The 24,484-nt window shown below is 41.1% G+C and overlaps 1 protein-coding gene across 5 annotated transcripts in view; it reads left to right on the top strand.

Annotated features, from left to right (window-relative positions):
- The window catches only part of ATP9B (ATPase phospholipid transporting 9B (putative)), a 318,545-nt gene extending 309,990 nt beyond the window's left edge, over window positions 1–8,555 (top strand). For 4 of the 5 annotated variants that reach the window (XM_050941785.1, XM_050941787.1, XM_050941784.1 and 1 more), the window contains 4 exons: window positions 399–456; window positions 1,113–1,316; window positions 6,590–6,622; window positions 7,788–8,555. In XM_050941785.1, the coding sequence (XP_050797742.1) occupies window positions 399–456; window positions 1,113–1,316; window positions 6,590–6,622; window positions 7,788–7,924 (432 nt within the window). In that variant the 3' untranslated portion in view covers window positions 7,925–8,555. The remainder of the gene's footprint in view (window positions 1–398; window positions 457–1,112; window positions 1,317–6,589; window positions 6,623–7,787) is intronic. The other variant, XM_050941786.1, reaches the window with a different exon arrangement.
- The last annotated feature ends 15,929 nt before the right edge of the window (window positions 8,556–24,484 follow it).

Below are 24,484 nucleotides of genomic sequence, written 5' to 3'. Positions count from 1 at the left end.
AGTTCCCCCATGCATACATCAGAATTGACAGATATAAATCCTCCCCAAAAAATTTTAAAACAAACTAAGTAACAATTTTAGTATAACTATAGCCTTTCTAAAAGAACCAAGAACAGTTACATGTAAAATGCAGGTTTTCTATTTATATTCTACAATAATTTCCCCGGTTTTGGCCAAAATTATGAGTTTTCCACACAAATTTGAAACTAATCCTGGAGATTCATATCCAACAAAAACTTTGCAGCTCATGTCACATGTAAAATTTTCTCTATATAGTTGTAAAATTAACAGTTGCCTTTGAAAGAGTAACTGATGAACATCTAGCTAGTCTGAAAATCTACAAATCAAGTAGATTTTTCTACTGTACTTAACTAACCTGTCTTACTTGTTTCCTCTAGGGAAGATCTTTGTCGTTTAAAACCTTCCTCATTTGGGTTTTAATCAGTATATACCAAGGTAGGAGAGAACCCTAATTTTACTGGACTAAAAAATTTTTTGTCTGCTTTTAACAATATTGTTTTTCAGCACCAGGTTAAATTCCCAAAGCTTAAAATTTCATCCACAGTTATATATATTGCATTCTGTTTATCTCGAAAATCGATATTCTAGCAGTATGCCAGATCTATTCAGGTCGCAATGTGGATTGGTATTTTTATTGATGTATGTTGCCTAAAAACCGACCTGTTTTTAATTAAATGCTAATCCAAAAAATTTTAACAAGTGCTTATCATATTGCATACACTCCCCAGTAGTTTTCTTTCATTGAATGACAGAAGTGCTGTTTAAGAAATCTGAATTATGTAATGAATCATTTTGTCTACTGCTACAAATAAAGGAGAGATTGTTGAAAAAGTAATTTAATGGTTGATCAGATACATTACACTGAAATGTGTTTAATGTTCTAACCGTCATATTGTAATTTTTGACCATCTTATTTTTATTTTTTGTTTTACACACACAATGTAAAATAAGAGTTAGTGGTGTTCTTGTATAAGAAATTACGGGGAAGGTTTTCATGATAACTAATACGTTTTCAACATGCATTTGTAAAGGTGAGTGACCCAAAATATAGTTACAGGTTGACTGTGTAACATGTTGTGTTCCTTTTCTAGGTGGCATTCTGATGTATGGAGCCCTTCTCCTTTTTGAATCTGAGTTTGTACATGTTGTTGCAATTTCTTTTACTGCCCTAATCTTGACTGAACTCTTGATGGTTGCACTGACCATACGAACGTGGCACTGGTTAATGGTGGTGGCTGAATTCTTCAGTCTTGGCTGCTATGTGGCCTCTCTTGCATTTCTAAACGAATATTTTGGTGAGTAGCTGTAGAAAATCTTTGCCTGCAAAAGTACACTTTCTAACATACAATTCTTTGTAATCTTTTTCTCATGGTAGTTGCATGTTACTCATGCAGATATGAGTAATATTATACTTTGTGAAACAGCTTCATCCAATAGAATATGACTTTAACGTGTATGTAAAGACACTTTTCATGACGAATTCTAAAATGCTCTATCATTTGTTTCTCTTTAGGATTTGTAACAGATTTTTATATAGTTTGTGTGCAAAAATTGTATTCAAGACACAAGCTTTTTTTGCAATGTGCTTCATTTTAGTGACAAAAATTCAAACTGCTTTTCATCTTGAATCACCTTTGAGTAGTTATTAGCCATACAGTACTGAAATTGGGTGTAATTTAATGGAAAAACATTCTAAAGAACCAGCTTTCAAAACTCTTAGGGTAGTTCTACGCTGCAATAAAAGACCCAGGGCTGGACTGGTCAGCTGACTCGGGCTCATGGGGCTTAGGCTGCAGAGCTATAAAATCACAGAGTAAAGGTTTGGGTTGGGGCTAGAGCCCAGACCCAGACCCAAATGTCTACACTGCAATTATATAGCCCTGCAGCCTGAGCCAGCTGATCTGAGCTCTAAGACTTGATCCCATGGGTTTTTTAAGGCAGTATGGACATACCTTTAGTGCAGGTCTACACTTAAAAAGCTGCAGCAGCACAGCTGCACCACTGTAGCACTTTAGTGAAGATGCTACTTTGCCAACGGGAGAGCTTCTCCCATTGACATAGTTTATCGGCCGTTGCTAGGATGATGGGAGAAGCTCTCCCATCGACATAGCACTGTTTATACTGGGGATTAGGCCAATATAACTATATAGTGGGGGGGTGCGGATTTTTCACTCCTCAGAGTGACATAGTTATACCGATGTACGTTTGTAGTGCAGACCTGGCCTTATGGCATAGCTACACTACAAAATTAAGTCTACCTAACTATGTCGGCATATAGCTGCCATAGTAATTGCATTGCTTGTGTATGTCAATTGCTCCTTGTATTGGCGGCGTACGATTGAACTGTCAGTGTGGAGCATTGTGGGATGGCTTCTGAAAGCCAGCAACAGTCTGAAAACTTACAACAGCAATGTAAGCAATGCAGTGTCTGCCCTGACACTGTGTCAACCTAACTACATCAACATTGACTCTATGCCTTTGGTGGAGGTAGAATTATTAAGTTGGTGTAGTGGACGAGTTACATCAGAAGGAGCTAAATTTTAATGTAGACACTTATAGTTAGGTTGACGTAAGCTAACATGCTTTCACCTAACTCTGTAGTGTAGGCCAAGTCTTAAAAGTCATAGAGTTTAAAGCCAGAAGGGACCATCAGATCATCTAGTCTGACCTCATGTATGTCACAGGCCCCCACACCACCCAGCCACCCCCACCCCAAGCTCCAGAATTAGGCCAAAGTAATACAGTTCTCAGAAAACTATTGTGCGCCACAGGCAGATAACAGGAGGGACCGAGGTACATCAATGTCTCAGGCCTCTGTAGGGCAGGGGAATGTTTTAGTGAGATAAACCTTGATGACCTATGAATGTTTTACTCCCATAATATAAAAAGATTTCCAGAAATATAAATGAAATGTTATTAATTTGTTGATTTCAAGTCTCTAAATAGTAGATAAAATACATTTTAATGTTATGTAAGTAATATTCAAGTCTATTTGATAAGGTGGCAAAAACAGTCCAAAACAGACATTCCCAGTTTAAATAATCATTTTTCATATATTGAATAAAAATATTCGACTAGGGAAATGTCCAGAAAAATATTACTACTGGCCAAAGCCTGGCACAGTGAATGCTGGGAGTATTCAGTGTTCTCCATGCATCTTCTCCCTGTGCAATTTAGATACAACCTACAATGGACTTCTCTTAATTTCAGTAGGTTGTAATGGGTATTGCTGTTGCCTGGATTACAGCAACACCTAATATTTTAGGCCCTAAAACCTTTGCAATCAAATACCCACTAATGACTAAAACAGTATAAATTACATCATTTGAGACCTAAACCAGATATGAAGGTCAGACTAGTGTAATAAGGAGACATTTTGACCATGAATGTGGCAGGTTGTCAGGTTCTAGAACTTTGCATAGAGCTGAAGGCTTTATTCGGTTGGTTCCTGGAAGACGGCAGTCCAAATGAGTCTCATTAGATCTGATCGAAGAGCATAAAAGGGTTTGTGTATCACTAAATTAGAAGGAATTACAGTGTGAAACAGGAGACTTTATAGGAAAATCCTTAGTTGCCAATTTCAAAGGAAACTCAGGCTAAGATTTATTTTTCTTAAATTAAATTACAATATGCCATACCCTTCTCTCACAGTCCTTTGTCCATCTAGTACTCCTGAGGGAATTTTGTGCCAAAAAAATTTTTTTGCACACAATATTTTAAAATTCTGCATTAATTTACTTGTCAATAAATAAATGTGGAGGCTCCAGCATGGCATTGGAGAGCATAGGCCACTGGCTGCACAGAGATGGGAGATCATGCAGCAGCCCGCCTCCCCACACCAGACAGACTCAGCAGTGAGGCTGCACCTGACCCTGACACAGCGCCAGGGCCGGGCCTGCCCTAGAAACACCCTGGGGCCCTGCCCCTCCATGCCAGGCACACCAAGATAGCAAGAAAGAGGGACAGAGTCTCGTGCACACACCCAGCCCTGGCCCCCGATCCAGGTAAGGGGTAAGCAGGCTCATCCTGGCAGAATCCAAGTGTGGAGGGGCTTGGTGTGAGGGATCCAGGTATGGGGTTCTATATGAGGCAGTCTGGGTGTGGGCGTCTTGGTGAGGGCTCCAGGGAGATCTGGATGCATAGAAGCTCAATGGGGGTTCTGGGTGCAGAGGGGAGGGCCTTGCCAGGGGTCTGAATGCAGGGGGCTCCAGATGCAGGGGAGAGCCTGGATACAGGGAAGCTCCGGATGCAGGAGGTGAAGCTCAGCAGGTGGGATTTTGGGTGTGGGGTTTTTGGGGGGTTCTCAGTGCAGGGGAGTAAAGCTCAATGGGGATGGTCTGGGTATTGGCTGGTCCAGATGCATGGGGGTTGGGCATATGAGGAACAGCTCCCCATACAGTGACCCCTTCCTCTGCAGCTGTGGAGTATTGGGGGTGGGAAGCATGTGGAATGCAGAGCTTCCTGCACCCAGAGAAGATTTCTGAGGGTGGATCTTCCCTGGACCCAGCTACTCCTTGCAGGAGAAGAGCAAGTACCTTACTCCCCAGCCCAGCTGAGGCTAGTAGGTGAACCTAGCGCAGGGTAGGAGCCACCAGCTGTGGCATCCTCAGCCCCTGCCGCTTCTCCTCTGCAGTGATTTACCTCTCCACCAGCTGCTTCAGGCACCCAAAATGACATGCCTGCACTGCTAGGCACGTGACCATTCTTGCAGCTTCCTTTGGTTCCTTGTCAGAATGTTATTTTTCTGTGGGGATGCAAAAAAAATCTGCTGGGGACAGGAATTCAAGGAGCAATCTAGGAAAATGCTCAGTAGATTCCTCCTGCTATATAAGGCATACTTTGTGAAAATGCACACTCATTTTTGAAGTACTGTTTTCTAAAACACAACTGTCTGTCAGATGTGCTCAGTTTACAGGACAAAGGGGGCTAGAGGGTGGGCAAAATTGAATTGCAAATCCTGAAAACCCCACCTAGGATCCTAGAGTCAGTCTTTTCCTTCTTACTATGGTTTAAAACAAAAAAGATTGTTCAGGTCAAATTATTCCCTCAATGACACCTGAATAATTCGGTTAGCCTTCAGTGTGATTTCACAGGTGTAATGGACAGGAATTTGGAATAGAATCCACCTCCTTCTCTCTTAACTACATTTACTCTTGTTAGCACTTCAGAGACAATGTCACTAAAAGCTTACTTTCGTCATGTAAGTCAGCCGATATCTGAATATGCACAGGAAATAGATCTATTTAGTAAGGCGCTGCCATTTTTTACACTTACTTTTCAAAGTAAAATCTTACTTTAAGTATTAACTAGTTCATTCTGGGTCTTATAAAACTATGTTCTTTCTGTCTCTCAAATTCCCACACATTATGCTCTAGATATTGTGCAAATATTGTAGCAATGATACTTGCTAACAATATCCTTTGAAAAAGCTCTACCTCCTGCTTTTGGATACTCCTGTTACTTCCTAGATGTCAGGAGAGGTGCATTTTAATTATGCCACCATGAACCTATTGAGTTTGACATTTCTACTCTGCATCCTTCTGTATCTTCCCTTGCTGGGCTTTCTCTTTGTGGACAGAGGCTTTAAATGGGAGGTAGGTAGGTTGGTTACTGAAGCTTCACAGGACTGCACATGGCAAGGGGCCAGTGAGAACAGACACATATCTGGAACTTTTGGTCAAATGGCCATAACTTTATTCAACACTAAGAGAGCATTTATTTCTGTACAGTTCAGGGCAACTGCACCTGTATTACCTCCCTTGAGGGCACCTGCTTTAGGCTTCTGTCTCCTCAGCCATCACCTCTTTTGACTGGAGACCCATGTATCTTTCCCTCCTGACCTGTACTCTCAGAAAATGAAGTTTTTGGATAACACGATCAGATAAGCCATGTCTCCCTCTATTTTTTATTAATAACTTTTAACTAAATTAATAAAGGGTTTTTTAATATTTCTTTTGAATTAGCATGTTTAATTCCTAAAAGTAATAAAAATCACAAATTTGGTGAAATACGAATATTGGAAAGATAAAAACTAAAAATATTTGACCCTATCCAGCTGTTCTAATTTAGGCAAGTTACTCGCTGATGATGAGTGTAGAATTGGGCTCATTATGTATACAGACTTGTAGTGTATTTACGCAGACTTGAAACTAAATCCTGTATATTTTGCAAGGGACATAGTTTAACTAATAATAAGTAGACATACCAGAGCATTAATATTTCTCATGCTGCATCTTTCTAAAGTGAATTTGAACTCAATTTTAAACTTGTAAGCTTCATTTGACTGTTGATGTAATAACTTATACTTCTGAGTCTCTTTGAGTGATATAACTTGGAGGGAACTGTCTGGCTACTTGTATTTTTAAAACATGCTTAATTTTAAAATATGCTAAGCTTTTCAAAATGCCATATTGTTTCAACTGTATTGCATAGCGTGAAATTATTCTGATTAACACCACTAATATCTTTCTGATTTCTCTTACCTATTAAATTTTGTATAGCTAATCTTTTCTAATTTCTGTGTTGTTCTATAAATCTGTGCCTTTCTTATTTCCTTTCTTTGTAACAGGTATAGGCAGAGTGTCTTTTGGAGCTTTCTTAGGTAGGTAGAGTTACAATTTACTCAAAGATGAAAAAATGCAATAGAGAAACAAAGCCAAACTCACTTAAAAAAGACGTTGCTGTTTCTAGTCTTCATGGGTGAATAAAGTATGGCTTCTTTTAAAAGCCCATTATAAATTATATGTACGCTAATAATGTGTTTTCCAAGATACCTGGCTTTGTGGCCTTTGCATATGATTAGAATGTAATCTGAATTTTACAAATATGACTAGGATTTCTCTAACAGTTTCAAAATGTCACAAAAGACTAGAAGTGAGATGTCTAGCATTGCTGAATTAATAGGAATAATGTAAACCCTCTCTCTTCCAATAATTGAGGCACAAGGGTAAGGACCAAAGTAATTTAATTCTCCTGACTTGTTTTTCATTTCTACAACCAACATCTCTGTTGATGACACACAGAAAATATTCCTCAACTTGCTGCTATTCATACAAATGGTGATGTCATTAAATGCTATGTTTTCTCCTGTGAATATTCTTTCTAATTTTTGGCTAATTTTCACGTCTGTAGTATAAGGAATGTTGGGTCTAACTGTCTAGTTCACAGACCATGAATCGAAAAATGGAAGGAGGGGTGCAAAATATGTGTTAATATTAAAATTTCTTAATGTGAATTTGGATTATATCTTGGGGAAGTCATTGTAAGAACAAGAGAAACCACATGAAAATGAAAAAATTATCCTAACTCTTAAATGGATTAGTGAGTTTGATTTTTTTTTTCTTGTGAGAATTTGTTCTAAACCCAAGCAAAATTGATGGAAATGTCAAGTTGGGATCAATAGCAAAACTCTTCTGTACCAGAGAAGCAAGACGTGCAAGAGTCTACCACTTTGTACATTGTAAATATTCTGATTCTTGGGTGAAAGCTTCACCCTCACTCCAGACACTTTACTCGGCATAAAGGGGCCCTAAAACCCCTATATATGGCCCAAATTGATTAGATAGCATTAACAAATAATAATGATAAAGGGGAACACTTAGAACTTACAATTGTATTCCTGATTTAGTCAGTGTTAATTATAGCACAATCTTGGACAATAGCATATGAAGACAATTTTATAGCTGTTTAATGTCTTTTCACCAGGAAAGTCCAAGCATCTACACTGCCACCTCTTATAACTTATTTTCTCTTTTTTATTTCTACAGATGTTGCCTTTATCACGACTGTGACCTTCCTGTGGAAAGTGTCAGCTATCACTGTTGTAAGCTGTCTTCCACTTTACATTCTCAAGTACTTGAAGCGTAAATTTTCTCCTCCGAGTTACTCCAAGCTTACCTCGTAAAAGTGACTGTATTCCGACAGTTTGTTCACCCATGCCACTCTGAGAATAACTTAAGGTCACGAACTGTGCTTCAAGTGACAATGTATTTGGGTTGGGCTAAAGAAAGAAAAACTAAAAGAAATGGAGTAAACAGCACAAAAAGGAGGAGGGTAACATAGAGAACTACACTTTACTGATAATATCATCAAGAGTAAAATAAACTTCATTTTCTTCACATTGATTTTTTTACTTTTTTTTTTTCAATTGCTACAAGCAGAAAATAAACTGAATTTACATTTGAGTTGACAGTGCTTCTGAATGATTTGATGGCTGTTGAAAAGGATATTTTTCCTACTGCACTGTTCTCCTGCAAGTTGAACTGAAAGCTTATTTAATAGTAAATAATTTCCTAAAAGATTCAAATTATTTCCTTGTTGCTTCTCTATAGGAATATTCATTCCCACTTACATACAGTATAAAAAACCTAGTTAATATAAATGCCATTGTCCGTATTTGCTGCTATATATTACACATCCTCAAACATTGATAATATGCACTATTTGAATGATGTACAGATGTCTGCATAGAACAGTATTACTTTAGGAGCTGTTGTCCTCTTTTCTGTACTCTCCGTTCCTAGCACCAGTAAATATTAACAGATACGTGTATTCTGTTACATTGACAGCTGTTCTTTAAATGCACATGGAAGCCAAGTTGCACAAAATCTGTAAAAAAAAATCCTGTACATAATACCATTGCACCTACTGATTTGTACAGAACATCAGACATTTCTGTTCAGTAAATATGTTTTGAAAGTTACTATCCAGTTTGTATATGTAAAATTGCAAATATATTGTGTCAAGGTACATTTCTATATATCAAAAGTCCAGTAAACATTGTATTAGCTAATATGTTTAAATTGCCTTGTAATCTGTTTACTTAAGTTACTCAGGTAAAAAGAAAGAAGATTAACAATTTAATGTCACAGTAGGAAAATCCATCATCTTCCAGCAGGCATCTTTTATGTGTTTTATCATCCGTATTGTTGGATACAAAACTTGTGTAAAAAAAAAAAAAAAGGTGCAGATCCTCAGCTGCTGTAAATTAAAATAGTCCCATCAACTTCAGCAGAGCTGTGGCACTTTACATCAGCTGAGGGTCTGCCCCAGAAAGTGATATTCTCTAAGATGATACAATCCGAGGGGTCTAAATTTTATGTACTGTATTGGGATACTGCGTATGTTATTTTTATTTCCCGTTGTGTATAAATTTGCTTTTTCAAGAAATGTGTAACAGATTATTTGGCATAGTCTTTCACCACTGAAGGAAAAATCATAGCTAATCCATGCTGCTTTGTTAATGAGATTTATTTGTACATTATTTTTAAAATACTTTATATGGATCTCATTTTATCATAGATGTTTTGTTTGACTATATGTCTTTTCTACATAAATCCTCTAGTGTCTGATAATGTGCCCCTTAAGTATATAATTATTATATTGTATGAGTGAAACTTTTGAGATGGCAAATAACCTAACCACTTCCAGGAAATGAGACTGTTGCAGAACTATTTGGACTGCCCTTCACTCCATTTGGTTTGTTTTTTGATGTTTTTTTTTTTTTCATAATAGCTATTATTTGCTTTTTATTTTTTAAAATGTTCATTCTTCATTATAAAAGCAATAAAGCCTAATTTCTACCAAATATTATTGAGATATGTATTAAACTTTGTAGCAGTGTTTCTTTTAAGTACATAAGCATTAGTCATCAAAATAGTATGCTGTGCCCTTATGAAAAATCATTTCTGTATATCTCCACAAGATGTCACTGTTTTTGTACTAGCCAAAACCTTTTCTCATTTTATGTCGAGATTGCCAAACTATTATGTTAGTTTAGTTTAAATGGTCGTATTTAAGTTGCTGATTTGCTTTAATTTCAAAGTGAATAAAACAGGGCAGCATTCCCGGACTCTGCAAACAATTTTTCAGATTTAAAGCTGTAAATTAAAGCTGTCTCACAAGCAAGGATCTGAAAACAGAATGAATGGTAACACATTCAGTATGTGACTCAATGAAATATTTCCTGAGAACCTGAGTCTGCTCTTAGTTTACATCAATATACATTAGGAACAAATTAATTTACTACACCAGTATATGTAAGAGCAGAGCTGGGCCCTGAATCTGTAAATGTTATCCTCCTAGGCACATTAGAGGGACCATCAGCGTAAAGTAAATGTTTCTTTTTCCTTCATTATCATATTTGATGTAGTAGCGAAAGGTGTAATTTTGAAAGTAATTAGTGATATACATTTGAACATACTTTTAAGAAATCAGGAGGTGTGGGGTAAGAGGCACAGCTGAGCGAGACGTGACCAGGATGGAGCCAATAACAACAATTGTGCACTCTTATTTGCCCAGTAATTACGACAAATCTTGTAAACCAAACCTGGCTCAGTCTGCTCCATATTTGGATGGGAGAGCTCAAAGAAAAGCACAGGTACTGCAGAAAGTGTTTCACTTCTATTTGTTACTTCCTGTTTCCTTCTAAGTCACTGTTCTTCTTCAAGTGATTGTCTACATGGACTGCACTCCTGATATGTGAAATCAGATTCTTTTAGTCCATGGAAGCCATGCCTATGCCTCTGCGCACCCTCACAAAGCATAAAGAGTGAAGTGGGCCCAGTCATTCCTCAGTTTCTTCTTACCACCATTGGCAGCAAGATTGAGCCCCTGCAGTGTCAGTTTACTCTGCACACTAGGCAATTGTCCTTTGCCTTGGATATTGAACAATTTTATAGCTCTGAAATAATTTTGACTTTACTTCAGTTCCACAAGATCCATCCAGCAGCAGTGTGTGCACATCACCTCTCAAGCCAGGGCTGTACTATATTCTCCCATCCTACAGTGGCATGATCCCTGAAGAGCCTCATGCATCTATTTCCCTCAATTGGGGAGCCCCACCCTCTTGGGACCTCAATATAGTGCTAAGGAGGTTGCTGGGTACCCTGCTTGAGCCTGTAGAAACCTGTACTCTATACTACCTTTCAGTGAAATCTGTCTTTCTGGTATGTAGTTACCACAGCTTGAAAGATAGGAGATATTTAGCTCATGACAGGTCCACCATATACATGGTATCATAAGGACAGGGTCACTCTTAGACCTCATGTCAAGTTTCTGCCCAAGGTTGCCATATAAATCAATCCATTCACCTTCTTGGTTCTCTTCCCAAGTCTCACTAAACCCTGGGGAAATCTAGACTTCATACGCTTGCTGTGGTAAGGGTGCTGTTTTTTTCTTCAAACCAAATCATTCTGGAACACACCCAGATTATTTGTGGCCTTTGCTAGTAGAGTTAACGAGGTAATTTATATTCTCATGGCGGTTACCTAAGAGTCTTTTCCAGCTGAATAAGAATGTGGTGTGAGTTAGCCAGGTAAGATCTACCTAGCCGTGTTAGAGCTCATTCCACTAGAGCTAAGGCAGTCTCTGCTGCCTCTTCGAGGAATGTCTCTCTATTCAAAATGTGTAGAGCAGCTCTGTGCAGTTCAGTCCACACACTTACAAAACACTGTTCCTTACTAGAGGCTTCCTTATTGGATGTCAGTTTTGGTAGGGCTGTTCTGCAGTCATTATTTAATAAGGACTCCTGCTACCCACCTTCAAGCAATTAGACAACTACTTGTTTTAATTAAGACACATTATAGCTCAGATATCTCATCATGGAATAGGGATTATAAATTCTAATTCTATAGTATGAGACGATATAGTCATGTAATGTTTAAGAAAAGTTTTGTAAATGAGTTCTAATAGTTCGTGGATTAGAAACCCAATCTGATGGGGTTCCAGGGGCTTCTGTATAGATAATTTAGGTTAATCTTTCTATCTACCCTTCTAGACTCAGTGCTCAGTCTAGAAGATACCATCAGAGATGCTTAGTTTTGCAGTTCTCAAACTGTGGATTTGTGTCTCCAGAGATAACATGCCTATTAACAGCAAAAATGTTTTTAAATAAATATATATACAGGGCCGGCTCTAGGGTTTTTGCCACCCCAAGCGGCGGGAAAAAAAAAATAAAAGCCACTTCTTTCTTTGGTGGCAATTCAGCGGCAGGTCCTTCGTCCGAGAGGGACTGAGGGACCCGCCGCCGAAGAGCCCAACATGCTGCCCCAAGCACCTGCTTGCTGAGCTGGTGCCTAGAGCCAGTCCTATAGAGAGAGACACCTCAACCCTATTGTCCCTCTGCAAATTTGTGTACAGAGTCAATCCCTTACACCTCTCTAAAAGTGCAAACTTTCAAAAATTTCAATTACTAGAAGATTGTTGAGGGTGGAATAGATCTGGACAAGGAGAAGAAGTCTGGAGATAAATGTGAGAAGGGAGGGACAGGAAGTAGAAACAAAAGTGAAACTGCGCAGCATGTTCCAGAAGTCTTGAGGTCTTTCTGATTGTAGCCTTCATTGATTTGAGATCTATCATACCATTCTCTCACTAGAAGGGAAAACCTATAATGGTGGTAGGCCGTAAAAAAGACCCACGTTGGGAATAAGAAATATATGTTTGCTGATGATGTTTTAAAGAAAGTCACACCAGTGAACTGGTGGAAGTCACTTAAGCGCTTGGATTCAGAGACTGTTGAAGTGATAAAATCACTTAACAGCAGTAGATTCTTCTGCCAGTATAGAAAGAATATTTCCTTCCTTTGGACTAATTCATTTCAAATTGAGAAATCGTTTGGGTCCTGAAAAAGCAGGAAAGCTTGTTTGTCTTTTCCAGATTATGAACAAACAGGAAAATGAAGGTGAAGACGACTGAGTTAGCTGCAGAAGCCAATATTTTAAGTTTCTCGTGTTGACCTGGATGACATAGTTGATTTAATTTTTCTTTAAATATTTCATTTAACTACTTTAGCTAAAAAATTTTTAACAAAAACAAACCTGATTTTAAAAAAAACTTGAATGTTTAACTAAATTCAAAAATTCATATCCTTGTTTTGTTAAAATATTATGTTTGCTGTTGAAGAAAAATCCAGAATACATAACGTTGCTGTTTTAGTTAAATAAAACAATTTAAATGTCTGTCTGGTGATGTTCTCCTCCTAATACAGCATGGCAAGAAAATCCTCCAAATATTAATGATTAGCCTGTTGAATTGGAGATAGTTCACCTCCCAATTACTTCATAAATATCTGCTTCAACTACCATTGGTAAATAAAATAACCAAACAACCATTCATTTTCTGATATAGTTGCAAAACTCATCTGAAAAGCTTTCAAAATAAATCACTTTAAAAATGTATAGTGTGTACCTTCTAAAAATGAAACCTACATCCATCTCTGAGCTGTGAAGAATATGTAGTAAGGTTATAACAACCAAAACAAATGCACTTTTATGTAGGAATCCATGATTCAATTGAGTCTTCCTGACTAGTGATTTAAATCAAATCCACACTGCCCAAGAGTGGAATCTGCGTGGAGAACACATCTTGAAGAACCACAATTACCATAGGGCAGGGGTTTCAAACCCAATTTACCTTAGGGCCAGTGCCAGTCCTCAAATCCTCCCAGTGGGCCAATAATGTCACCTTGCTCCCTTGGCCTCATGCCGCCCTGGTTGATTCTGCCTAGCAACTAGTGATGGTATCTTTGTCCCTCTCCCCCAGCCAACAGGAGCTGTGGGGGGTGGTGCCTGTAGCAGACAGAGTCAGCAGCGTGGCTGCATGGGTCTCTTTTCCAGGGGAAGAGGCATACAAATCTCTGCTGCCCGCTCCCCTCCGGTCCCCTCCCCTTCTCGGCTGGCAGACACAAGGGCTGGATGAAATAACTTTTAGAAGTTTCCACAGGCCACAGTGAGGAGATTCTTGGGCCGCAGATGGCCCACAGGCCAGGACTTTGAGACCCCTGCTGTAGGGAAAGTAACCTTTGCTTTTGTGGTATTGATACAGAAGTCATCACTGTACACAGAGGCCTGATTCTCTTCCCATACTCACCAATTTTAATAATAATGGTGTAGCTTCAGTGGAGTTTCTCCTTATTTACACTGGTGTAAGAAGGAGGAGATTCAGGATCACAGGCTGTATGAAGAACTTTGTGGAATGATCTCGTATCTAGGCTGGTAGTATAACTTGAAAATTAAAAGATAATCAAAAAAGCCCTTCAGTCCTCCCCACTTCTTCAAGGAAGTAAATCGGTATGAATGAACACAGCCCATATTGAACATTATATGTAAACAAACAGAAGGCACAGTATCTTTAACACAGTGTTAAATAGCATAGGAGTTTATTTTGTAAGCAAAACACATTCAAAACAAAATAAAAATACTTCCCAATAAATATTAACTACCCAACAGACACCCTCAGCAGGGTTCACAGCTGTTTTTGTGAGTGGGAATTTGCTCAGCCCATTGCTAATGAAATCTTCCTTAAATAGGGAATCACACTCAAACCCCTATTTGCCACTCCATCAACCAAAAACATAATTTCAATCAAAATATTCTACAGCAAGGCAACACGGACTGATGCCTTGAATGGAATAAGGAAGGAAAGCTCTGCAATGATGCATAGTCTCTGCTTCTACATAGTCTTCCAATCGTGACAAAGCTGAGATAAAATTGCAGCTAAGCATTCCCCTAGTTCAGATTCCACTTCCCCCTTCTCCCTCCCTGCATCCCTCCTGCAATCCCAGGACACAATATGTGGCACGAAGCTGCTGCATTTTTCTAGGAAGGGGCTGGTGCTTGGGAATATGGGAGCTTTAGGCACTACTCCAATACAAATAATGGAAATGTCACCACACCAAAAAGAGGTGGTGGATCTTTTAAATTGCTGAGCATAACAAACATTTGTGCCCTTTTGTTCTTCCTGGAGTAAGCAGCTACTGTATTTATTATCACTGTTGTACCTGAAAGAAACACTAAGGGAGGCTCTGGTCATGATGTTTCAGTAACTTTAAGCTAACAATTAAAGAGGCATTGTAAATCCTGTGTGCAGAACCATTTTCCATTGTTTCTCTGTAGCACACGCTTGAGTTTTGCCATTGTCTTATTGCATTTTGCTCCTAAGCATCAGCTTGCTCTTACAAAGCAAGCCCTGGGTGATAGACAAATCACAAGTAATTGCATCACAAGTCTGTTGCAAATTATTAATTTTTCCCCATAATTTGGGTTGGGAATTTGTGATATTCCCTGACTGGGCTTTCCAACACAAGGAGGGAGGGGAATGCATGTGGGACATAGCAGTGGCAGTCACCCATTTCCTATTTGGAGGGAAAACCTGGAGGTTATTTGACCACACTGTTACAGATGCTCATCCCTGAAAGATTGTGCTACCTATCTCAGGTCAACAGAGGAAGCTGCGTCATTGCCTTCTACATACTGTCACCCACAGCAGCTGCCACTCCGTGTCCTTGTCGACTGCCTCATCAGCCCATCTCATTGTATGAGGGATGCTTATATAAGAGATGGGAGCTTTTGGGGGTGAGGGTCACAGCACTGCCAACTGGTATAATATTTGGTGTTTTTCTTAAAGTCCCAGCTCCTAGAGTCATGTGAATACAAGAGAACAACTTTAATTTTTAAAAAAGTAAGTTTCTAGCCCTTATGATGCAGAGAAAAGCTTTAAAAAGGCTTAAAGAGTCAAAACTTGAGACAAGGTGCAAATAGTCCCCACATTTATCTTTTAAAATCCTGTGATTTGGGGAACCTGCCTCCTGCTTTTTGAATGTCTAAGGATGGCAATGTTGTGGGGGAGGTGCTGAAAGGCTGCGGGAGCTGGAAAGGGTCTGGAGAGCTGAATGGTGGAGCTAACTGACAGGAAGAGCAGAGGGCTTAAATGTCTGAGGCCAGGTCCACACTACAGCATTAAATCGATTTAAACAGCGTTAAATCGATTTAACGCTGTACCCGTCCACACTACAAGGCACTTAAAATCGATTTTAAGGGGTCTTAAAATCAATTTCTGTACTCCAGCTAAACGAAAGGAGTAACCCTAAAATCGATATTACTAAATCGATTTAGGGTTAGTGTGGACGGAAATCGAAGTTATTGGTCCCATTCTTTTACTGAGCTACCCAGAGTGCACCGCTCCGGAAATCGATGGTAGCCTGGGACCATGGACGCACACCACCGAAGTAATGTGCCCTAGTGTGGACATGTAAAATCGATTTTATAAAATCTGTTTTATAAAATCAATTTTATTAATTTCGATCTTACTCTGTAGTGTGGACGTGGCCTGAGGGAGTGGTTGATTCTGAGTAGTTAAGGGAGCTGAGTGGTTTGGCCGAACTGAATAGCTGAGTTTCTGAATGCACTGTGGGGCATATACAAGCTGGAGGCTCTTGGGGGAGTTGGTGTGCTCTGGGACTGCTGTTAGAGTATTGTTTTTCAAGAGGAAAAACTGTGAGAAGGGGGGCAGAAAAAGAGAACTACCCCAAGAAGTGGGAACAGAGCCACAGAAGGGGAGATTCCCACTGGCAGGGGGGAGGGAGAGAGTTTGTAAGCTCTTGTGGGCAGGGGCAATCTTTTGATTCTGTGTTAGCACAACACCTAGCATAATGGGGCCCTGGTACATGACTGGGACTCCTTAGTCACTACAATAATGCAAATAATCATAATCCAGATACATGGCTGAGGGGAGGATGACTCAGGGGTTTAAGACAGGAAGAGACAGCAGATATGGGTAAGGAAGAGAGAGAAAAGAAGCCAGGGGATGAGGAAATGGGCCGGATAAATGGGGAAAAAAGCTAAGGGCATAACTAGAGAAGATGAAGACAGGGATGTCTAAGGAGGGAAGGAAGACTCCAGGATGGAGGTGCCATGAAAGGGAGGAGGATAGAAAGGTCACAGAATGACGTGGGGGAGGAGAAAGAGACCCAGACAGAGGGAATGGTCAGTAATGGTAGGCAGGCAGACAGATGCTAGCTCTGCTCAAGCTAACATGCTAACAATAGCAGTGTGGAGTTGTGGCAAGGGCTGTGGCACAGGTTAGCCACCTGAGTACAAGCCCACCAGAAACCTTGGGTCCATACTGCTAATTTTAGTGCACTAGCTCAAAGGGATCTAGCATGTCTCTACCCAGTCTGGGAGGCATGTTCCAGCTACGGTATAGACACTTCTCCAGGTATGTGGGTTAAAGCTTATACTGCACCCAGCTTGCAATGCAGTGAGGACTCAGCGACTCTGCTGCTGTTACGCTGTCCATGCAGTTTGAGTGCTGTTTTGCAGTGTGACCACTCTCACATGAGCTACACTTACTCAAGAGCAGATAACTCCAGTTAACACTGCAGTGAAGCCCCAATTAGACACCTACAGAGTCGTCTTCCCTGGATGCTGGGGATGGGGACAGAGGGGAGGTGGACAGGGAGCCCAGTGTTCCCTATGTGCTGATCTTGGCATTTTGAATATTTTTCTCTGTAGATTTCCTATGGGCACTTGATGGGAGAGGTGCAAGGATACATCGGGGGGGGGGGAGCTGAATACTGCCATAGCTGCCAAATTTTGTGCAGCTCCATGCATGATAATGAGGAAAATTAATTGATTTGCATCTTTACATGTATTTTGAGCACTGCCATAAGCATAGGTTTTGAAAATGCTGTGTGGATTTAGCAGTGAAGAAAGGCATTGGATGAAGACTACTTTTCACTGACAGGGCTTCTCCCAAGCAGTGAGAGCAAGTATGGGGAGATGGGACTTAGGGCATGAGCTTGCGGGACGCCAGGGGAAGTGTTGGAGGAGTTACCAGGGGACCTGAAGGGAACCTACAGAGAGGCTTTAGCCTCTATTAGCTCATAAGTACTATATAATACTTAAGTATTATTAACACCTGTTACCCCTGTTCTGTTCCCCCATTAGTGCTAGGTTGGACTCACACATTCCTGGGATACCTGACATTCTGGTACTTCCAGGAATGACGTGGGCCACCCTCAATGGCATGAATCTGTCCCTGCTGGCATGACCTTGCCTGTGAGATCACGCAGCACAGGACAGCACCATTTTTAAAAGTGTCCCAACAGCGTGACCTCTCACACACAGAGTGTCTGCAAGGTCATGCCAGCAGGGACAAGGCGAGGCGCTCTTAAAAACTGCATCCCCCATCCGACACCAGCCAGAACCACGGCTGGATTTGTCTCAGTACCAGCTGGGGGACAAACCACCAAAAAGTGGATTATCTGGTTCAGAACCCGACAAATGGTCTTCCTAACTAGTGCCAGCTCCCCACAGCTGCTCTTGCTCCCTCAGGTAACTCCTGTCCCCATCTTTCCCCTGAGTAGCCTCTCACCTTTTCCCCACAATCTCTTATTTTACCCCTCCTCCCCCAGCAGTTGCTCAACAGATCCTTTTTCTACAGCTCCTGCTTCTCCCACTCCTCTCCCCACAGCTGCTTGTTCCCTACTTCCCTGTCCTCCCACTAGTCCTTCACCTCCCCTGCTGGGGCACTGACCCTGCAGCAGCAGCCACTTGTTATGGTGGGTCTCTGCTGGGTCCCATGTGGCTGGGAGGAGCAGGAAGTAGGGAGGTAGAGAGGCTACCCAGGTGCCTGCTCAGTATGTGTGTCAGTGTCTGGTGGGAGCAGCCTAGCTAACTGGCAGACTGAATCCTCCTGCTTGCCTGGAGCCCAGCTAACTACATGGGTTTAGCCTGATCTGTGGGATACAAGTGCGGCATGTGTGAGTATCGTGAGATGCATGACACTTGCAGATCTGGAATAGGGCACATTTATTGCTATTGCACCAGAACCTAAGCTACCACCTGCAGGTTCTCATCTCCCTTCGTCAAAATTCCAGTTCAGGACTGGACCAGAAGAGGACTGATTTGTTTTGGCATAAACATTTTACACTGAAATGTCTTAAAGACTTCTAAAATACAGGGAATGGTGTTTAAAAATATGCTGGCAAAGGACACACCAGATCTTAATAGTGGATCCCCATGTGGGCATGGCTGGTTACAGCCCTGCTAGGATCCTTTGTATCATTTTTTGTATGACGATTGGATGCAGGGCCTGACATGAATTGGGGCTTTATATATGGATCAGAACTTCCCATCCATCTGTAGGGAAGAGGAGAGTATTGAGCATTATAGAAATGGCTCCGAAGTGCCGGTATATGGATCCAAAGGTCCAGTTTGGGCCTGGCCCATCTCTATTAAAGATCTGCCAGCCACCAAGTGAAATGGTTAAGCCTATCCTATGTAAAAGAAATACATTTGGAAATAATAATTGAAAATCATTTCCTCACTGAGCTGCCAGGAGTTTAGTTCAACGCCCTGTTCCTTCTGCTGCTAATACCTTGTGTGTGTTTGTGGTGCCACCAACTCTAACAAAAGGGACATCAAACCTAGAACTGAGATCTTGGCAAGGAAGAAGACATTTTTTAAAAATACATTCATTTAAAAAGTATGAGATTGAATTTGTAATTTTAAGGCTTCACATATTCTCTTAAAGTTAGAGAAACAGAAATACTGAAAAAAACCACCAACGTTTAAAATAAGTGTTTCAAACACAGACACAAAAACAACTTTGAAGTGTGTGTGTGTAAATAGGCTTATAGTTTTCAGCCCGCTCTTGTAACAAGCCTTTCCTCGCTGAAGTGATGAGCCCTATGCAAGCAGAGACTACCTCTATTGTACTCCAAGATCACTGACAGAGTACACAGTGACCTAACCATAAAGCAGCAATGCTAAACAGAAACCCTGCAAATTCTCCCCTGTGAAAGAATATTATTCCATGTGTTTCCATTTTACCTGTAGAATAGTAATTGTACAAATTTGTCCTAAATGCTTGTTATAGGCAGTGAACATCATTGGATCAACAGACATGGATGCAAGTAGGCCCTAGTTGAAGAACTTATACTGCTAAACTGATAATCAAGTCCTATATAAACTGGGTTGTGATGCTGGAATGGAAGAAGGGCAGAGAAAAATAAGCTATCCGTGTTTGGCCAGAAGCAGATTTCTTTTGTCAGAGAGTGGGAGAAGAGCCAAATAAGTAGTCACACAACCACACCACTAGCCTACCATCTGTCCAAAAGCAATTACTTGGAAATGGCAGGTGAGCCGGGCAGAAAGAGGTTATACCTCAGCTGTAATGCAGAGCCAGCCATAGTCACTGATCTAGTACTCAGTGGTCTGTGAGTCTCTTTTCTTGACACGGAAGTAACTCATTCTGTCATTGAAGATAGATGAACAAAATGAGTAGTGGAGTTCACTGGTCAGGAATGAAAAGAAGGTTTCTTAAAGGAAAGTCTGTTGGGCTGGCAGCTACCTCAGGATATAGGAGATGTGCTGTGAGACACTGCAGGCGCTGTTCCAGGAAGACTGTGGCCGTCCACAGGAAACATGCGAGGGATGAAAGAGTGGTGCATTGCTGCTAAATCTATTTAGTTCTATAAACAAAACTAACACAAAATCAAAGTGCAGAGAAAAACATAAATCTTGCAATAACTATAGTCCAGAGTAACTCTTTGCTACTTCCTGCTCCACCTCTGCCATCATGAAAGGAAGGGAGCCTGGTATTTGAAGATCACAGACCCTGTGACCAAGGGACTTGTTGATGCCAATTAACAGAGGGCACAGGGGATGCATAGAGTTTTACAGGGATCCCTTGGCTTAGGGGAAATAATTCACCATAATAATTCATCAGATGTGTGGCAGGTGAGGTCTCTACCAAGAGCCCACTGGTCATTTTATAATCACTGCAAAAGGTACGTAAGATTATTTGTTTAAGGCATTATGTATCTGTGCTGCAAATTATATTCTTAAGGTATGAGAGTTAAGGCAGATCACCAGAAGGTGACACACATGATTCTGTCAGGTAGGAAGGAAGAGACACTTATCTCTTTCTAGCTGGTAATGGAGGCCTGTTTGCATTACTGAGCCTGATGCTAATGAACAGCTTGCAAAATCACAAGAGAGCAAAACTGCAGGAAAAACACAAAATAGGGGGGATTCTGTTTTCGAGCAAAGACAATGGATTTGGGGGTATAACTGGGGGTACTGAGGTACATACTGGATTCTTCATTGAGGATACCACCTGTCAGTGTGTTCCCTCTTAAGAAAGGAGGGTCACAGCCAGGCTGGCTGGCAAATGCTGCAAAGCCTTGGGGTGAGTGTGACGTTATGAGTGTAATATAATATCTCATTGAAAGATGACAGGGCCAGAAAGAGTTAATTAACTCACCTCACCAACTGACCTGACCCATGGGTGAACCTTAAGGACTGGTTAGGAGGATATGTAAATGAATAGAGCTTTGAAATGCAAGTCTGCGTTGTTAGAGGTAGAAGGGTAGATGTTTGCTCAGGTCTTGTGGTGTAAGGAAACAAGTCTTGTCTATTGCTATGGTTTTAATTCAAAGATCAAAAAAGGAATGTTAGCATTTAAAATGATACTTGAGTGAAATAGTATTATTGTCTATATGTCTCTCTGAAGGTTATGGTAACCTGTATCTGAACCGTTTAATGGATAAACTACTCTGTGCTAATTGCCAGGATGTTTGGGAGAAGGAGTTAAGCCTATTGTTTTCTCAGGCCGAAAGGCTGCTGGAAATGTATAAGAAGGCTGGGACACAATCCTTCTTCATCTCAGATCTGCTTTGGGTTTCAAGAGGGGGAAACCTTAAGCCACAAGGACTGAGATCCCCAGTCATTGACTGGAGACACCCTGAATATGGACATTGGACTATAACCTATGGACTATTTCTAAAAGGACTTTTGACTACTACAAGCTCACCTCTACTATGTATCTAAACCTCAAGAATTGAATTCAAGTCTGTATGTATATTGATCTTTTAACCAACTCTCTCTCTCTTTTCTTTTTTAATAAATTTTAGCTTAGTTAATAAGAATTGGCTATAGCATGTATTTTGGGTAAGATCTAAGTTATGATTGAACCTGGGTATTTGGCTGATCCTTTGGGATTGGAAGAACCTTTTCTTTTATATGGTGAAGTAAGATTTTCAGGAATCATCATCATATCTGACAGGTGTGTCTGGATGGAGGCCTGAGGCTGGGCACTTTAAGGGAACTGTGTGGTTTAAACTTCTAAGTAACCAGTGAGGTACTATAGAAGCTGTTTTGTGCTGGCTTTGTAAATCTAAGTAATGGAATAACTACCAGCTTTTGGGGTTTGTCTGCCCCGTTTTGCTTGCAGTTCACCCTGATTGAGTGACCTCAGCTGGCTCCCACGGGCAGCACCGTCACAGTGAGCTAAACATCATTAGACAGGAACATATCACTAATTAAGTCTAGGCTCTAGAGTGCATGTTATGATTTTATTTTACATGTAACCTTCCCCCCCGCACAAACCTGGTACTTCCTGAATTTCTCCGTTAAATTAACTTGTACTTGTTTTCACTATAAACCTATCTAAGTGCTGTGTATTAAGCGAAGCTGTGATCTAAGGTGTAACTGGTAAGCTGAGGGTACTCTTTCTTTGGGAAGCAGCGGCTCTGTGAGTGCTGTGACTGTCCAGTGGACCAGGGCTGGACACTCCAGGGGGAAGGTCGGAGGGTTCTGGGAGTTGGAGCATAGCTATTGCTAAACTGCAGAGGGACAGCAGAGCCTATGTAGGCTAAGAGAGGAGAGCTTGTGTTGCCTGTGGCTGGTGGAACCAGGGAGCTGACATCTTGCAGGCACAGAAGAGGTTTCCTCATACTAAAGACAGGTGGTTGTGAGGTGCCTCTCAGCCCTGGGGTTCCCCCAGGAAGTGTCACAGGCCCCGCCTTCTTCCTGGGTTACCTCCTACCTACTTCCCTATCTTGTGTATTTATCAGGAAGATGTGACCAGCCCACAGATCTCTAGGAGAAAGCCCACAGATCTCTAGGAGAAAGCCAGAGTCCACCTCTCTTACTCTCAACTGCTTAAAAAGGGCCCACACCACATTCTTTGTCAGCGATAGCACTGTCCGTAATTGGACATAGGGGAGTTATTACTTTATGCTCAATGTCTTGTCCTCAAACAAGTGAATAGACATGTGTCCATCACACCTCAGACCTTTTGGGAGGTCTGCTGTAGACCCCACAGCTGCCCCAGCATCCCCCTTGGCATCTTCCAGTTGTTCCCGTTTCTGGGGCTATGTTCTAAGTAGCTCTTCCTGTGAGTAATCTGGATGCCCATAAGCTCCTTGAAATTGTAGTGTGCTGATCTCGTAGCTGTTGACTCAAACACAGTCATGTCTGCGGGTGGCTCAGTGTCGGTGACAATCATAGCGCACTGGCTTATTTTAAACAAAAGGAGGAACAGCAAGTAATTCCATAAGAGGCATAATCATCTGGCAAGTGTGTGATGAGGGTCAGTGAGCAAACACTGGTGGCCTGAGCTGCTCTCATCTTCTGTTTTGGCAAGCTGAACTTAACACACGCTCTGCTGCTTTAGTTTAGGCAGAAATTTTGGAGGGAAACTCCAGATAAAGTGCAGTCTGACAATTCTGTGGATAAAGATAAACACAGGCAAAGCAAAGAACTTCCTGCAGCCCTCTCCTGTTATCCATCTTTGTCTTTTTTTTGCATTTCAGGTATCTCCCCTCACTGCTGCTTTGGCTGCTTGAGATCCCTTCCTCCTTTTCTACTTCGGCAGTTCTCCAAGTCCCAGGAGATGCAAGAGCTTTTCAGTATCCAAAATAGAGAAGATTGGAGAGTCCCAGGTGGTGCAGAGACAAAAAAGGTCCCAGGCAACTTTTAAAGACAGAGATATTAATCAAAAATCTGATGCCTTTCTTATGCGCAGGGCAGGTAGAGTGGGGAGAAAGTAATAGCTTCTGTAATTGATTATCTGCTCCAAACCTGTTAACTTTATTATCAGTTAAGTTTTTCAAAGGTGACCAGTGATTTTGGTACCTTCAGTTTTGGGTGCCCAACTTGGAGACATGGGAGCTTATTTCCAGAAACTGCTAAGCCACCCACCCTCTAAACAATTGGGCCTTTCAAGGTGTCTCAAGTTGGGCATCCCAAACCTTGGCCATCATTATGTATGGACTGTAGTCGGATCTAGAGGTATCAAACAAGATTCGGGCCCCACTGTTCTGGATGCTGTACAAACATGTAATGATGATCACTGCTCAGAAGAGTTTCATGTTAATTGGGACAAGATGCAACAAGTGAGTGCAATGAACAGAAGGAGGCAAGCAAAAGAGAGGACAAAGGTAACAAAAACGATGTTTGTTGTAGGTCTCACAGTGGAGGGGGGGCTTGAGGAGGGACATGAGGAAGAAGAGGGCAGATTGTAGCTTTACAGATTAATTCTGAAAGAGAGTAATTCAGAGTGCGGCCTTAGGCTTTATCTGAGGAATTCAAAGGCACAGCAGGAAGAAAACAATGGGAGAAGATGCTAAATAGAGGGACCTGGGTGAAGGGAGTAGGGTGGAGGGTCACATGGGAGGGGACAAATAAGGGTCCTACCCTTGAAGATGACGACAAGATGATTGAATGTGATGGTGTTAAACGGGACTCACCAAGGAGAGTGAGGTAGTCAGAACAACAGCCAAGGAAGATGATCCTAGAAGCTGCATTTTGAATGAATTGGAGGAAGGAAATTGTGCCTTCATTTGGCTTACAAGGAAACAAACTGTTCTCTTTAAAACTGTAAACTTGTTAGGTTTAGA

Source organism: Gopherus flavomarginatus, chromosome 2 (assembly GCF_025201925.1).
Source record: "Gopherus flavomarginatus isolate rGopFla2 chromosome 2, rGopFla2.mat.asm, whole genome shotgun sequence".
Taxonomy (NCBI): Eukaryota; Metazoa; Chordata; order Testudines; family Testudinidae; genus Gopherus; species Gopherus flavomarginatus.
This window is presented reverse-complemented; position numbering and strand designations above follow the sequence as displayed.